Genomic DNA, 18,038 nt, shown 5'->3' with positions numbered 1-18,038 from the left:
AAAATTCTCAGCGAGCACCGTCATAGAATACAGCAATATATTAAAGAGCTTCATTAACAAGAAATATGAAAAGGACACAAGTAAAAGGGCTAAAATAATCCTTTCATGTCTATGATGCACACTAATCCTCTTTCCTGTGTGAAAAAGAGACTAATGTGAATGTAGGCTATACTTCCCAAGGGAATTCGTGCATAAACAATGCAGCCTCTCTGACCACTGCTGTTCCTGTGTACATAGAGTGTCAGTCTGTAATCCTGCCAGAGACACAATAATCGTATTACCTTTATGCCATAGCTTGATTTAATTTGATCCAATGAAAGCTGGGAGGAATTAACCCATAGGTATTAAAATGGACACTCCTCTCAGGCAGTCACTTCTTCACAGAGATGTCTAAGTGGATAAGTTTTTAAGCAGCCACTGTGAGGGATGGGTATTGATCTGTTGGTAGTGCTGCAGCAGCCTTTTCCAAACCTTTTGTGATTTATAGCATGGACTAAATATTTCTGTTTTGCACTGTGGCAACACACACCTGACACCACTGAATACCTTCCCTGTGCAATATTCCTTTGATTATGAGAAGCAAATCCCACGCTTGGGTTATATAGCAAAACCAGGACAGGATCCCTGATTATTTCGTCTCTGATGCACTCAGCCCAAGGGGAACCTTCAATTAGCTGTCACAGAGTGTGAGCGTGTGGAGTGATATTCTCCAAAGTACCGCCAATAGTCGGGGCACACTTATTCATAACCTCTTTGTGTGATTCATTGCCCACACAATGTTGCTCTTGAATGTATCTCAGTGGCTCTGTTATCACCGCTGGGGTTATAGGTCTGGGATTGATGACAGACAATGAGACAGGAATCCAGGAGAGGAAAAGGCAAGGGGAGCACGGCGTGCCAAGTGTTGTCAGATCATATGCATACATGTAAGCACTCAGGCACACACACGCACACACACACACACACACACACACACACACACACACACACACAGACACACACAGCCCAGATGAGACTTTACCAGACCTCCATAGTCAGGCTGTGGTGACAAACGAAAACCGACAGCGTGTGTGTCTTTTTTATTATGCTTAATGGCTTCACTTTCAGTAGGCACCGCATGGTTGTTCATCAGGGTAATGTTTCATAGACATTAGCAGGTGCTGTTTATCTTGTGGTGTTGGGGAAAAAGGGTAAAGGAACAAACATTTAGCATGTGTTTCAGCTAATTTGCCACATAAAAAAGTTAAAAGAAATATTAGCTCTCACACTAATCTCATAACGATGTGAAACGAGACTGCTTAGGAGATTCACCCCTTTGTTCCCATTTAGTAGGAGACCTACTCCTTGCTAAGGTAAAACGAATTTTGTCTTTTGTACACTGTGAAATGTGGCTCCTGGGTGGTAATCACCTCCTAATGGAAGAGGAATCGCAAAAGTTAACAAGTCAGTCGAGCCTCAAACAATTTAGTCTGTTTCTGCCATCAGAAGGGGGCCACGCTCAGGGGTCCAAGAGAATCTAGTGGATGGAAAATAAATGAATAACCCATCAGCTTTTAATTTGTTCGGCACAAAGTGTAGATTAATTGAAATAAGGTGTTGAACTGTGAACAAACTAAGTGTAAATTATGTCCTGTGCTAATGCTGCCGCTGAAATATCAAATTTTCAAACATGCATTTTACTCATTCCTCTCTGGATGCAGCCTTCCTTCTGAATTCATATGGAAATGGAGCGGTTCTTGAGTATGAAATAGTGTGATTATTTATTATACGTGTGTGATGCATTTTGATATCTACCAATAATAACAATAATACACAAAGGAAATTGGATTACACGTCTTTCACTCTGCGCTGCATTTGTAGCTGTGGAGGGGAACATGCCGTATGATTGGTTGTGTATCAGCAGTAAATGTGAAGAAAGCTGAGTGAAAATTCGTATAATTTCCCATGAGTCATGTCTTTGTGAGGATGTGTACAGTATACGTCCATGTCTTAGGGAACAAAACCTAATAGCTGGATTACGTTATTTACCGCTGTCTCCAATATTTCTCTTTCCCACAATATAAACGCATTGGCTCATATGGACACAGGCATGCAGGCAGAGTGCACACACACACACACACACACACACACACACACACACACGCAAGCACAGACACGCTTATAAACACATGTACCCATTCATATACACCCTGACACACAGAATGACACCAAAGTATAGAGAACAGACACAGCAGCTGCCAGACTAGAGCCTGCTTTTTTTCCCTCCTTGCAGCTTTCTCTGTACTGTACGTGCCTCAAATTTCAACCATTAACTCTAAGTGTGCCAAGCAGACTGATATATAATGCCACGCGCACAGGAGGATGTCTGTTTCAGAGATGTTCGTATATGCACACACACACACACACACACACACACATATAGATACACATACATAAGCATGCACATAGCTTTGTCACGTGAAAAGCATGCATACCTGCATATACACAGATTAGAGAAACACACATAGACACAATAATCAGGCCTGTGTGAAATAAATCTCCTCAAAGGCGTGTGTCAGGGAGTGATGGGGGACCATTGTGTCTGAGTAATAATTCTTTTAATACGCCTTGTTTCACAGTCAGACTGTAATCAAACAAGAGACTGTGGGTCCCCTTGGCTATAGGGCTCACTGTAACCATAATCACACCCCCACCCCCTTCTCTTTTATGTAAAACAACTCTTTGTGACATTTTAAATCATAACCCCGGGTTTGCTGTTGCCCACATACTTGCACGCTGTCAGTGAAGATCATTTGGCCGCGTTGTGTGCAGTAGTTTTACATCAGCGGGTAAGACATTCCAGTAGAAGTGGTGACAAGCAGCTTGGGAATATGAGAAAACATCTTGAGGTGTGTTTTTGGATAAGGGGTTAAATGTTTCTCCTTCTCTGGCAACAACTGGTCCTCGTGTCTTACAAGGAGCAGCAGAGATCGTGATCAGATTTCAGAAGAAAAACAGGTGACTTCCTGACCTCATGTGCTGTATGGTCTTTACTGCCACCAGACACTGGGTGGTTAGGTATAATCCCACAATGTAATATCAGAGACGTTGTGAACAAGACTGTAAATCCCCGTCGTGGGATTTCCCCCCAGTTAAATTCACCCTCATATCGTAACCAAGAATGAGACCAGTGGGTCACGATGTAGATGGAATAACGTCACAGTGTGTCATAAAATGGTGGTTACATGGGAGGAATAAAGAATGGAAACTGGCATATACGGAGATTCTGTAGTCCGGCAGTAAAGAAGGAGGCCTTTCGCTAAAGATACACTCCCCAAAAGTGCCCTAACATCCCAGAAATTCTCCCAGCTTACACAGTTCAAAACATTATCAGTAAAATGGACATAACTCTGTGATTTAGGCACACCTTTTGGTGCTATAAAAACATAAAGGGTCTTGTTGAATTAACCCATCACTGCTACCACTACACAGATTTAAGGCTACATGTCACCTTAGGAGATTTCAGCACAAATTCTGGGCTGTTTTCTGCAGATTGCTGTGTTCAGTGAGGAGATTGATTTGGCCTAGTGCTGGCTGGCCAGGATTGTATAGTCAGTCAACACCAGTGTGATCCCGACAACAGCAAACAGGAGTCAACAGGAATGAACGTGAGAAAGAACCAGAGAGAAGTTGCTTAACACATCAACTTTCACTTAAATAGGTAGTTTAGTAGTAGGATCTGGATCAATTATAAATGTGTGCAATCACAACTTAAAATAAGCTTCATGCTAAATATTTAAATGGAATAATGTCACTTATATCTAAACAGTGTTACAAACGGTTTCCCCAGTGAACACATATTTCTGAATGACAAAACTGCGTAGTGAGTGATCCCTGATCTTGATGGCTGTCTTCATCCTATTTACTGTACAGTGTCCCAGAAGGCACAGCTAAGGATTTACTCAAATCCTGTCATTAAGTGTGCACTGCTCTCTTTGGGCATGATTTGAACAGTCTTTAGCTTGACTTTAGGAGAGAAGCCAAACAGACGCATGTACTGTATGTGCAGACCGGAATGCACACAAATGCAAATATCCAGATGTAAGGCACAGTTCATGGATGATAATGGAGGAGGATGACTACGAAAAGTCTACAGGCAGAGGAAGAGTAAAAGAAAAATGATAAAAATACGAGAGAGAGAGGGCAAGACAGTCAAGCAAGCAGCAAGACTGAATGCAATAGAGAGATAATGAAAGAGAGAGACAATAAGATTGGAGGCAGACAGGGAAAGAAACAACGAGAATATGACAGGAGGACTGAAAAACAAAACAAAAAGGGTGATTTTCCACATCAATACAGTCTCTTTTCACACCGCTGTGTCCACTTGGACAGCTGACAGGGGGTTGGGGAGAGGGAGTGGGGGGGTTGTTGTCAAGGCAAACAAACAAATTGGCCGTTTTTAACACATCCTGATCCCTGCTCCTGCACCACTGGTGAGCATATAGGAGGACAAAGTCTCTGCTGCTTTACCCCAGCACCTCAGATGGCTGTGAAAGCTTGATGTTGACGTTTAAAATATCCTACCTCTCCTCCTCTCTCTGTGTTCCCTGCCTTCTCTCTAAATGTTGCCATGCACAAGTTGACCTCTATGTAAGCACTGCAGAAGACAGGAATGAATCATAGTGGTGCTTATTAGTGAGCTGTATATTCATCAGACTATAAGAGGTAGGCTCTCTGGGGTGACTGCTAATGCATATGACTCACGAGTATCTGTAACAGCTGAGCATTTTTGCATTACAAAGCACTTTCATAACACACAAACTACAGGGCATTGTTTTGACCATATGCAGAGTTTTGTAAGCTAATTGGCAAGTCGCGTCAGTGAGCGCTACCTTATAATTTCAAATAAATTGGGTCATTCTCTTCCTTACGATCCCCACTCGCAAATTTATAATTTGAGGGTGCAGCAAAGATTGAAATTGTATGCAAATGTATTGACATTTCAACAATTAAAAAGGAGGTCTAGATTTTGTGTGGGTGTTAACTGCAGCGCTGGGGGCTTTTATACGGAAGTGATTCAGAATTTAATTTTGCGACAGGGGATAAATAAAAGGTTTCCGAGGCTCACCTCTGTCCCATTGTGGCAGTGAATAGAGTCTGTTTGTGCATACTTCTGGTATGAAAAATATTTTCATATGCTTACTCAGTGGTTTGAGGCCAAATATCAGAGCTTGGCATAAATAAACGGTCCATAGAAATGGGTGCATAATGATTTTTCTCTGGGAATACCTCATTTAAATCAATTTAATCATCTCACTTACAAGATGCGACAAAGGAATATGTCTTTTTATGAGCTCCTATATGCAAAAAGGAGAACAGGCATTGAGCCATGGTTAAATGAGTGGATTATGGTGCTGCTGGTCAAAGCCAAAAGTGGGACTTACTGACCCATTTAATGTCCACTTTCATTGGAGCTGCATGTTGGATGTGACCCCATCCACTCCCCCATAATCCTACAAGAGATGATCTTGCCTCGACACGAGCGACGTTATTGGACTTGACAGGAACCCAAATGTCTGCCATACAGGGTCCCAACATCACTTTGATGTGATTGCAATTCATGACGGAGCGAATCATGTGACAGAGTTGTTTGCGCACTTGAGAAAACAAACAAACACACACACACAAAATAAATAAATACATAAACATCCGACCATTTGGAACCCGTCAGGAGCATATATGTCATGCCCGTCAGGAGCATCATATGCAGTGGACAGCCATATACGTACGTACATGTACTCTGAAATTCTCTCTTGAGGAAGATAAATCTGTGGTTAAATTAAAAACCTGCAAATCCTTTTATTTTTTTTAAGTAAAACTTATAATACAGCTCCAGCATCTACATTAATAATTTGCGACGCTCCGTTGTACAAACGATGCTTTCAGCATGTGCTAAGCTTTCATGCTTGCAATTATTTGAGCAAAGCTGAAAGGTTCTTTTCATTTTTCTTTCGCCAAGTGCTGCTCAAAACACGTACCTTCAACTTTTAACACTACAAAAGCATTCTGATGGCTTGTTTCAGTGCCCAGTGAGGCATTGAAACAAGCATCAAGATATCACAGAGAGGGCATCTAGTGACAGCCAGAAAAAAGTGCCATCATTTATGTGTCAACATCAGCCATGTGGGAGGACAAGTTTATTGACATCTTGATGATCATCCTGGACCATTCTGCCTTGCACTCATCGACTGGAACTCAACATGCATTAGTCAGCACAGCAGCAGGGCCACGCTTATGTCTCATTTGTCAAGAAGAATGAGTCCTTGTTGGTGTTCAAATAAAGATGTGTGAATACGGAAGCCCCGAGGAGCACATACAGTATGTCAGGCAGTGTATGTTTCTAAACATAATCTACATGAAGAGAAGTTCCTTTGGGTGTAACCGGAATGTAGTCTTATTTCAGGGCGGATCCTGTTAAAGCCTCTGATTTCTCTATCAGTAATCAGTGTCCATTCAGCAAATGAATAAATCAATTGAGCATGCAGCCTGTCTATACACAGTTTATTCCAAGAATCCATAACAATTAAGCTGAAAATAAAGGCTGTTGAGAAGGCTGTTGCTCGACTGCTTAATAATCAGTTCACTGTATATAAACAGATGATGGCATGTAAAGACATTCTCCAATTTGTTTTGATTAGATAGCAGAAGGGGTGATAGCAAGGCCACTTTTATAGCAGCTGTCTGCAAATGCAAGGCACTGCTTAGATTCAGCTCATTTGAATTCTCTCTGTGCAACATAATGTTTTGGGCATGACTAAAATTAGGAAACACCTTTTGGCTGTAGCATATTCCTCAATTGCTCTGAATGTACTTGTGATATGCAAATATTTAATTTTAAAAAAGCGGTCTGGTATCTGTCTTATTAGCAGTGGAGAAACTTCAAACATGTTATTCAGAGTTGGAAAAATAAAAAAATAAAACACTTTTTTATCTTGTTCCCCATGATTGTTGCAGTGAGTATTCTACTGAATCCCCCCCTCTGCATATTAATTTTGCTTTCCAACCTGGACTACCTTCTTTGTTACAGTGAGGCGTGCCTTGGTCAGGCTAGATTGATGCTGCTCCACTGGCTGAACCCAATTTAGCAGCCTCAGCTCATGTCCTATCAATACAAAAGTGGACGAGCAAAGACATTAATAAATATTGAGCTCTCGGATAATCTGTAGAAAAGTTGCTTGACCTCGGTGGCTCATCACTGACTGCGTTGAGCATTACGTGGACTTAGGACTTTGGGTGTGCAGGGGATTAGGATAATTACTGTTATTATATTCTCAGGGTAAGGACTATCGCAGGCCTAGGCTAGCTTCCCCTCAGCTCTTGACAGCTAAATTAAAAACATACGCTACTGATTTGACCCTGGGTGATTGATCCTTCTCCCTTGTGTCTACCATCTCTTTCTTTCTTAGACAGAACCTTGAATCCTCACACTCTGTAGGCAGGGTGGGAAGTACTTTCTTTTAAAGGCCAATGGAGATTTGGAGTTTCAGCATCACTTGGGGAATGATCTAACCTTGCCCCAGGCAAGACTTTGCACCTGTCCGGGCATGTATGTTTCCAGGGGTGAAAGTATATCTCTCTCTCCCTGTCATACTCTCTCTAAAAAAAAAAAAAGGGTTATGCTAGCAGAGGTCCCTTGAGCCTTAGCACTAGGGACTCAGGGAACGCCCGGATGGTAAACCTCCCCAAATCCCTTAGATACTGATCCCTTATGATATGGTAACTGGCTTCGAGGTGTTGTTTACCACAGAGCCCCACTCACTTCACCCCCCCCCCCCCGAGATGCTTTCCTACACTCCAAAGCTTCCGTAACATATCTAGCACATATTAGATTCTAAATTAAAAATCAGTCAGCTGTGACACTTGATACATAGATTGGGAATACCAAAGTGACTTGACAGCAACTAAAATCACAATTTGAGCCATGCAGTTTAAGAAATATTGTCTGGAGAGGAACTGATTGGGGGGGGGGGGGGTGTTGTTCTTACCATGTGCTGGATCAGGTGGGCCAAACTCCAGGTTGTATCTCAGAATGTAAAAGTTATTCCACACATAGAGCTGGTTATCTCGCGGATTGTATTCCACAGCTGCAATGTACTGGTACTGGTTGGGAAAGTGGATATCAACATATTCCCCACGGTTCTGTTTGGTATTGTAAATGTAATCGATCAGGCTCTTGCTGACCTCACTTTCATTGTCTTCGTAGGTGGAGCGGACCACATAGAGTACTCCACAAACCATGAAGGCATTGGAGGCTGAGCGCTTATCATAGGTGGTGTCCCAGGTAGCCTCAAATCGTAGCGTGTAGGGGTTCAACTGGCTGATTACGATCATGCCGTTGTTCTGCTCGGTGGCGTAGATCACCCACAGCCCATTCTCGTCTACCGCCAGGTCAATGTCTGTTTTACCACCCCACTTGTAGGGCGATGTGTCGTGGTAGTTGGCATTATTGATAATCGCCTCACCACTTTTGATTCGAGTCCGCAGGTCAAACTTCACAATGTTGCGGGTACGCTCCTTGTTGAAAAACACGGCCCCGTCGTAGACCACAAATCCAGTCCCATCCACCCGGTGGGGCAGCTTGTAGGTGATGGTTTGCCGGGCATTTTGGAAGTCATCCAGGGAGGAATATTCAATGAGAGTGTCTGTCCTATAAGGAGTCCAAGGCATGAAGTAGATTTTGTCACCAGCTTGCAGTGGGTCTTTGCACCAGGCACCAGCTTGTTGCTCCGCTTCAAATATAAAGGAAGGATCACCGACAGCTTTCAGAGTCCCAGGACAAAGAAAAACTAGTAATGGGAGAAGAGTAGAATAAGAAACAGACACAGGTTAACATGTGAAAAATAAAACCATAAAAAAACTATATGTTATATCCATAGAATCGCTAATGTCTTCATTTTGTTTTACAGGTTGTCCACAAGGAGTGGAGACAGACACACATTAAAGAGTGGCCAAAACACAACTAACAGCTATAGCCAATATTCACAAGCAATATAAGGATTTTGGTTTTGTGCATAGAAAGAAAAAAAGAAATAGGAAAGTTATTAAGCATAATGTTTAAATATATAAAGTAGTCTGAAACAAAAAGAAGCTTGGCCTCACAGACATTTACTGTTGGGAGTAGAACACAAATGAGGGGAAATAGAACAGAAACAAAACTTAACGAAACAATTGGTCCTGTAAACAAAAAAAATGCAGCCAACTAAAGTCACTTGGCAACAGACGGGAGAGGTTATGAGAGAGCAGGAGTCAGCACAGTCTGCACAATGTTTGTGTGTACTTAGACGTATCTCACTTACACCACCTATGCTACGGTATATTCATGAGAAGCTTGTCATTACGCATTGGTGCAAATGTCACAACCATTAAAATTTAAAAAACTTTTTAGTAAGGGTCTCTTGAGGTGTTTTGGTTGGTGCTCTGAGGCATTTGAGGCATAAGAATCAACAGAGAAAAGAGCAGCAAGTGGTCAGGTGACAATAATGGCAAGAAGAGTGAGAGAGGGGAGGGGCGAGGGCTCGGAGATAAAAGGGACAGTAGTAAGCAATAACTTTTAAAAAAGGGCCAAGAAACACTGTTACCATGGCATGCTATGGAAAAGGGTTTGGAAGCCAGGCAAAACTACTGAGTAGCAAAAGCACCCAGGGAGAATGAAGAGAGGAAGCCCCTATTGACTGCAGCCAATACACCCCCATTTACATCTTTTGGCTGCTTGTGTGCAGTTTGTTTTTTTATGGCCAGCCTCACTGCCCTTGTTGCACTACACTGGCCGTTAACATTACAGTTAGGGGGCGGGGGATTCCTGAAGATAACGTCTGCGATGGGTTTGTAGGGGCCACCATGGAAAAATAGGTAGTTTACAACCAGATGCCACAAAACAAGGAGCTAGGGTTTGGATCGTGTCTGTTATTTACCTTTTTGCTCCACTTCTATTTTAAGCGTTGGAAGAGAGAATGAAAGGGGTGCAAGGGAAAAAAAAGAGATTAATATGAATTAACTGGCATCACTATGATTACATATGCAGAAACACATTATGAGACATTGACAAAGATGGGTAGACCTATTCAGAGAAAACAAGAAAGTTGTGAGAAAAGTGACATACAGCCGTCAAGGTCCTGTCTTAGACAAAGGGGTTGGATTAGAACATCGAAAATGACCAATCGTCACAATTGGTATAAGGCATAGTGGTGGATGGATTTTATCTTTGACAGACTGCCAAAAGTATGTGCTAGTGCAAATGGCAAAACTAATGACATTCAGTTTTGTTTGCCACATAGGTAGGACATTTTGAGATTCACATTGAAAATAAATGACATATTGAGAATGATCTCCCTTTAATTATAAAACAGAGTTTCTGCAGGTTTCACAAAGGCAAAATTTAAGACTTTTTAAGACCAATTAGAGACCATTATGAATGAAATTTAAGGCCTTTATCGTAACATCAATTAAGCCCTAAATTCAGTTTTTTTCACGTAATTCAAAAAGACGTAGAACACAATACTTCAGCGAATTAAACAATTTTTTTGTTGTTGAAATTTTAGACTTTTTAAGACTTTTAAAAACCCTGCGGAAACCCTGTAAAAATAAGTTAATAAAGTTAATAAGAACATTTTCTGAGAATCAAAGCCATCCTGTGGATACTATACAGAAAAGTGACATTAATGGCATGTATTTATTGATTTATGTTAATTATAATTTCACTTAACATGACTCTGGTTTTTGTTACTATGGTCTGTTTTAATCCACCCACCACTATAAACCAAACCCAATTACACGAAAAAGAAAAGGTGTGTTTTATTTTTCTAAAGAAAGTTAAATATAGAGTAGTAGATAACCCTTTGCTATATATTTAATATACATGTAGATATGAATACAATTAAGATGTAATTTTACCACTCTGGAATGTTACACCTAACTTATACCTCAATAACAAAAGTCTCTGCGTAACACTCTAATCTTACTTCACCACTTTTACAATTATGCCATATGTACACAGAAAACAAACGTACTGTGGCCTTATCAAGAAAGCAGGTAATCAGTGTAAGTTACTGGTGCAAAATACATTGATATAGCTTATGTGCACTCACTGTTGAAACATGTATTTCATTCTACAAAACAACACTGCACTTAATTTGTTATTTTGTGCTTTCCGATAAAAGTCTGCTATAAATTTGCCAATATGTGCACATTCAAACAAGGTACCTGAGCTAAGAAGCATTACCCAGTCCAATGGCTGATTTATGAAACATATCATGAGACTTGCATTGCATGAAAATCACTAGCTTAGTTTAAACTGCAACAAAAAGACTGACATATTGATAACAAATTTACATAAATTCTTTAGAAAAGACATTTCTCAGTCTAAAGCCTAGGTCAGACTACAAGACTTTTCAAGTCATGCATTTCCCAACTGGGACAGTTCATATGAACTGCTTGCTGTTCAATCAGGAGGTCGTTGGCCAAATGTGAGGGGACAAAGAAGGGCATCGAAGAAAATAAAAATATAGTCATTCAAAGAGACTTTCTCTATGTGTCCAGAAAAGCTTAGCAAAATGCTCAACCACTGCTTATTATATGGTACTGAAGCTACAGTTAATATTTAACAAAGAAATGTAGTTCATTTAATTTCATTGTTATGAAACATTTTTGACTTAAAGAGTAATTTCTATTAAGTTTGACTGATTCAGGCTGATTGATTTTAAATATTATATATAATATAATTTCAAATGTATTCTTTCAACAACATTGCAACTGTTTACTAATGGAGATGTTAATCTCTCAAGTACAGACTGCATGCGTCAGTTCTTTTGCCCTTGATCTACACTTCCATTGGTTTTTGTCTTTCTCAGGTTTCAGTCTCAGATGGCTTCACAATACAAAGGCACAAACACAGATGGCCTGAGGATCAATGTTGGAATACTAAATGAACTAATTTTGGGCCACTGTGGGATAATGATAAACTATGTTCCCCTTGATTCCTGCAACCATCCAGCTCCAATTAGTGCAGGTTCATATTACAGTTTGAATATGCTATAATTGTTGAGTCTGATCTAGGCTTCAGTGGCCAAAAAAAAGCAGTGGAAACTAGAGAATCTGAAAAATCCGTAAATGAATGCACGCCATTCTGCAGAAGAAATTCCATTGTGTTGCAGCTAACTAAGAGATCGAACACAGGTAGGAAGCAAACAAATTAACAACAGTTGAGTTCTCAGAAGACGCCTCAGCCACATAAAACAGAGGAGGTGAGAAGAGGACAGAGAGAGAGAGACAGAGAGAGAGATGGCGTGAAGGAAACCTGGAAAGAAAAGAAGAACACATGACGGAAGACCTGATGACGTTAGTAGAAATGTAAAAAATAGAAATAGCAATCAGTGTGATCAGAAATCAGTCAGTGGATGAAGAAAGTGAGTCAGATAGCCGATGAGGTTTCCTGCAGATTGCACAGGGGAAGGGAAGAGAGTCAGTCACTTTTAATATAGCAACATTAAAACCAACAAACATGAGACACATGCCAACCCACACTAACCCCAAACATCCTAAACTGTCTCCACTAGACTTTACAGGCTTTCTAGAGAATTCCTCCTTTCTATGAACTATCACTAATCAAATCGTAGTGACTATTAATAACCAGGTGTTCCATCTTGATATGAATGGATGTCTGCTGTCAAGGGCAGACCGAGCGAGTGGCTCCAGTGTTCAATTTAAATCAAAGCATTATGTAAGCTACACTGAATAAATAAGGGGGAACAACTGAACACAAAAACAACAGCACCAAAGGGGACCTAAAATCATGCTGTTACAGCTTAACTTCAATTTTCATAATCTGGCCATCAGTGTCACGTGGAGCAGGGGGTTTACTGGAATTAGAGTGTGATGAAAATATGAAAATATTAGCATTGAGGACTGTTTATGCCCACTGCGACTCTTCAGTTTTGCAAGGGTAGAATCTTTTCTTTCTTTTTTCTCTAGCTTTTTTCAAAATAGTTTGCACAGAGCAGTCTAAATAAAGAAATGTCTGCTTTTATGTTGCCTGATTCAAGCAATTACTAGTGCCAATTCAGAGGGCGACTCAGTGCCAGGTGAAGACAAAATGTACATCCTTGGCTGGAACATGAAGAAAAGTTGCTAATGAGGGCAGTTTGTGACAAGAACCAAATTATGAAGCCAAAAGGATGAAAATGGTGGAAATGTAGGCAACTTGTTGCAAAGGCCACTTGCATAGAAGTGAAAAATCCAAAATTGCTTGTGTGATTATGCAAAAGCTTAGACAACAGAACAAATTAATTAAGTACCACATTACATTCAGTCAATGATTGAGAAGGAAAACAACTGTCAATCATATTATGTTATTAAACTGCTGGTTATATTTCCATGGCACAGATAGACTTTGAGGGGCAGCAGTTACTAGTCAAAATGAGGACACTGTCTGCGGTCCCGTCGCTGATCAGCTTAATGGGGATTTAATACGTTGTCTTGCAAAACAACTTCTCAAGTCTTGTATCCCAGCAAATCCAGGGTATCCTAAGCTCCTGAACCACTGCAATGGTTTTTAATCACAAATCTTGGTATTTGGCATATGATCTATTCTATCCGAAAACTAGAAAACTGTGGTAAAGTCTTTGCTATTTGCCATCTGAAAACTCTAGTAAGGGTTTGCTCTGGTGTGGAGCAGCTCAGTAAATTTCCCCCTATGATTGCCTTTCTCTGACTCTACAAAATGATCTATAGGGTATATGGATTTTATTTTGGGGAAGAGGAAACAAAGGACTGGTAAGAGGGAAAAAACATAACAAGAAACTTGCCTATAAATCACAATCTATCACATTTTACAAGGACTTGAGTGGGAAAGGCTGGGCTGGGCTTGTGTGGACTGGGTCAGACTGGGAGAACACTAAGCACTTACCAGGGCAGTTGCGATAGGACACATTCTGTGTTCTTGGTCCTATTCTGGTTGGGCATGGACCTTGAGAAGCAAAAAGATGGGGCTACAGACATGCATGTTTGAAACTGCTTAGAGTAAAGGACCTGTTTGGAATTTCTGTTAGATAGACTTTGCCAGAACTGAGAGTCCTTGGGTAGAAATTTATTTTTTACCACATCAAGCCAGTCTTTCCTTGTTGCAAGAAGGAGGCAAAAGACAATCATAACAGTGGGTGGACATGAGTGCACCATGAGGCTAATCCTACTATTTGAGGTAACACAGTAAGACATGGGATATAGTCAATCAGTCACTTGACTATGAATCGAGTAAAAACAAAAAACAATACAAGCACTTTAGGGTAAAAGCTATAGGATTTGGCTTTGCTCAATAAGGTGGACTCAAATACTCATTTTAGCTTATTTCATTTTTAATTACAGGTCCTCAAAGCCTCGGAGAGGTTAACCTTTAAGTTGTAATGAGTTTCACCATCTAATGATGTTCACTAATGCATTCGGATTCAACACTGAGGGAAACAGCTTGGACAGGTATACTGGTAATGAGCAATGTAGAAGAAATATGTTAAATATAAAAAGTACTGTAGAATAAAGATGCATTATATATATTTTTGGCTAAACTTCCCTTTTGAGTTGATTCAAAAGTGAAAGACATCTAAAAACATCAGTGTACAAAATACTAATTTGAATCTACAAGAGCTGCCAAATACTATCATACCATCACTCCCACTCAAATTATTGCAGTTCCACCTGATTAGTGATTCTGGTAATTCATCTAAATCTTTGTCATTAATCAGTTAGTAAAGGTTATGTGGTGGAATTTCCTTCACAAATTGCAAATGAACATGGCTTAAAGAACAAATGGGGAATTTTTATTCAAAGGGCAATCTAAAGATTGTGAGGGAGCAATGAATATTTTAGCATCCAAGGAACAGACAAAATGTTAACACTATCTATTTAGATGAAATATTACCTTGTTCACTTATGAGTGGAGCCATTATGTTCTGTTACATAATGAAGCATCTGTTAACATATTTCAACACCTGTTGTATGGATGTATATTAAGCCATCAAGGTAAGCTGTGTTTTGCGTCTGATAGACTTGAGTAATGAAACACTTGCTTCCCATTATGGAGAGTCAGCATGACTTCCTCTACCCTCCCTCTATTTTGCTACCTCATAACCAGACTCGTCGAACGGGTGGAAACACAGTGAGCCCATCAATAATAAAGGCAGTACAGAAAGAAGACCAAAGGGTTTTACAGGTCATATTTCATGAAAAGTTCATGGTGTGACACAGATGGAAGAAGAGACTGAGGAAAATGGTGCTGGAAGGTGTTGCACACAAAGAGAACAGACTGTCCGGACAAGGCAAGAAGAAGAAATGAGACAGGATATGATATGAAACAGACGAGAGAGAGGGGATAGAAGAGGAGTGTGGGGGGAGGGGGAGTTTTCAATTCCTGGCAGAAGAGTCAGACTTACTGTAGGGCACACACTCATACTGGACCTCCAGGTACTTGTAGGTCCCTGGACAGGGGTCAGGGAAGACATCAGAACCCGTGATCACAATGCACTGGGTCCGATTGTTGCATCTGACAAGGGGGAAACAAAGAGATGGAAACTAATTTAGCAACAATGAATAATGTGCCTAAATACATCCATGCTGGTCTTTTTTAAACAAAGAAAATAGTCACAGGAATTAAATGCATAAATGTTAAAACACAGTGGAGTGTGATAGTGGAGCACAGAAATGCAAAAACATCTGACTCATGCTCAGGATAGGAAATATTCAAAGTTACCCAACAAAGAAGTACTGCCGTTACCACATAGTAATGTTATTCAATGACCAACTCCATTGCTTTTCACTCAGTGCTTGCCTATTAGGTCTTCCCAGAGATGTATAGTAACGAAGTAGAACTACTTCACTATTGTACTTAAGTACTAAAAGGCTGTAGCTGTATTCTACTGGCGTATTGTGTTACAGCTACGTTAGTTACGTACGCTAATTATGTAAGTTACGTAATAAATCCCCGAGATCGCCTCGTGTTTCTTTTCATTACGGCGGTTGCCTGTTCAGAAGTCAGAGACGTTTAGCTATTGTTGCAGCAGATTAAGCTATTCCTGAGTTGTCTCAGTCTGCAATGAGTACTGAATGTTAACCGTTTTACCCTGTGATGTGAAGCTGCTAGTTTAACTGTATTTTGCTAGCTTGCTAACTTTCCACTGTAAATCACACACGTTACTAGCTAGTGTGTGATAAATTTTTTGGGGCTTTAATTGTTACTATGCTGGAGAGGATGTTCATTTTACTTGCACAGTGTGATAATTGTACATTTTATTTCAGTATTTGTTAATAAGTGATTAATAACCCACTGTTATATCAGATAATAGTAGTTATAACAGCAGTGACATTAATGTACATTTTTTGGGTTTATTTCAAAAACTTCCTTCATATATCCAGCAATGTACAGCATGTGACTGCCTGTAATGCACCATCTTACTACCAAGTAAAAAGTTGAACTTCACCTGGTAACTCATGCTCTCTGATAGGAACTAGAACTGCAAGCAGTTATAATGGGGGCCAAGCCACCCACGCCAGTCGCCCCCGACGCCCCGGGGAGCACGCGAAATCGGTAAATATCGAGAGGCGTGAGCAAACGTAGCGGATAAAAGTTCATCTCCATGCATATACAGACTACCTTTAAGAATGCTCTACAATAAACAAACTTCTTAACCCCCCTGACCACAGGGAACAGCAGAGAGAAGTGAGAGAGTGACCGAGAGGGTGGAGGGGGAGAGGCAGGTGTGGTGGTTGAAGGAGCAGAGGAGGTGGTCAAGTTGTTGCAAATGGTGTCATAGGTGCCGATTTATGTTTTCCTCCGTGGGTGCTTCGTGGGAAATTAAGAATCAATGACACCAACATAACCAATCACACTATAACATACGTTCCACTTAGCACCAACTGCAATGTTTAATTGCACGGTATCGGCGCCTATGAATGGTGTTGATTTTGGATTGAAAAAGTGAGAGAAAAAGAGTTGCATTTGTCCACTGTGAAGGTTGTAGAAACTGTGTCAGGTGGGTTAAGAAGTTTGTTTATTGTAGAAAACCAGGGGAGCTCGCGAAAGCAAAAACCAAAACATAACGGTAGGAGGTAAACATCAGTAAATATTGAGAAGTGTGAGCTGCAAGGTCTGTGGTACATTCCCATTGCAAATATGCCATTAACATTGATTGAGTAAAAGGGCCAAAACTCGTCTACGTTGATTATAGTGCCCCCTAATGGCCAATGACCAAATTTGGTACAGAGACTCAAAGCGGCATGCCGAACGAGCATCACAAGTTTCATGTTGATTGCATTTATTGTGGCAGAGATATTGCAATTGCAATTTTTCCCATTTAAATGCATTGAGTTATTGGCCAAAACAAATAAATCTCAAGTTCTTTGCTGTTAACATTTAATTTGGCCGAGATATGATACGTGTGTTGTAGCTCGCTAGGAACATTTGTTTGGTTCTCTTTCTAGCTCTTGCTACCGCCGGTTCTTGCAGACTCGGGCTTGGACCCCTAAAAATGTTACAAATCATTCCTTGTACTGCTGCTACAGCCAAAGGAATTGTGAGTGTCCTTTAGGCTAAACATTTGAAATAATATAAACAATAAGATATTCAAACGTTTGACTGCTTTCTTTAATAACCATATAACACAATACTTGTACTTTTACTTTCAGTACTTGAAAGTAGCAGTACATTTTAAAATAAACTACTTGCAATACTTAAGTACAATTTTTTTTTAATACTTTAGTACTTCCACTTAAATGTGGTGCTTAAAGCTACATTGTGTAAGAATTTCTCCCATCTAGTGGTAAAATTGTATATGACAACCAACTGAATATTACTTTATAGCCCCTCCCATTCCGAGCGCGTTTTAATTCCTACGGTGGCCAAACCCGAAATTAGCTCTTAGTATCTCCATCATTTACACGCAGTTCTTCTAGCCATTCCAATATTAACTTTGGTCTTGTTGCTTTGCCTGTCGCGTTGTCGTTTTAATTCTCTTTTTCGC

The 18,038-nt window shown here is 40.4% G+C and overlaps 1 protein-coding gene across 15 annotated transcripts in view; it reads right to left on the bottom strand.

Moving 5' to 3' along the window:
* adgrl2a (adhesion G protein-coupled receptor L2a) overlaps nucleotides 1-18,038 on the bottom strand; it is a 96,795-nt gene that overhangs the window by 28,155 nt on the left and 50,602 nt on the right. For all 15 annotated transcript variants that reach the window (XM_078258858.1, XM_078258854.1, XM_078258855.1 and 12 more), the window contains exons 4-5: nucleotides 15,456-15,565; nucleotides 8,025-8,825 (exon numbers count right to left, since the gene is read on the bottom strand). In XM_078258858.1, the coding sequence (XP_078114984.1) occupies nucleotides 8,025-8,825; nucleotides 15,456-15,565 (911 nt within the window). The remainder of the gene's footprint in view (nucleotides 1-8,024; nucleotides 8,826-15,455; nucleotides 15,566-18,038) is intronic.

Source organism: Sander vitreus, chromosome 9 (assembly GCF_031162955.1).
Source record: "Sander vitreus isolate 19-12246 chromosome 9, sanVit1, whole genome shotgun sequence".
Taxonomy (NCBI): domain Eukaryota; kingdom Metazoa; phylum Chordata; class Actinopteri; order Perciformes; family Percidae; genus Sander; species Sander vitreus.
Note: the sequence above shows the minus strand (reverse complement) of the source record. Positions and strands in the feature narration are given on the sequence as shown.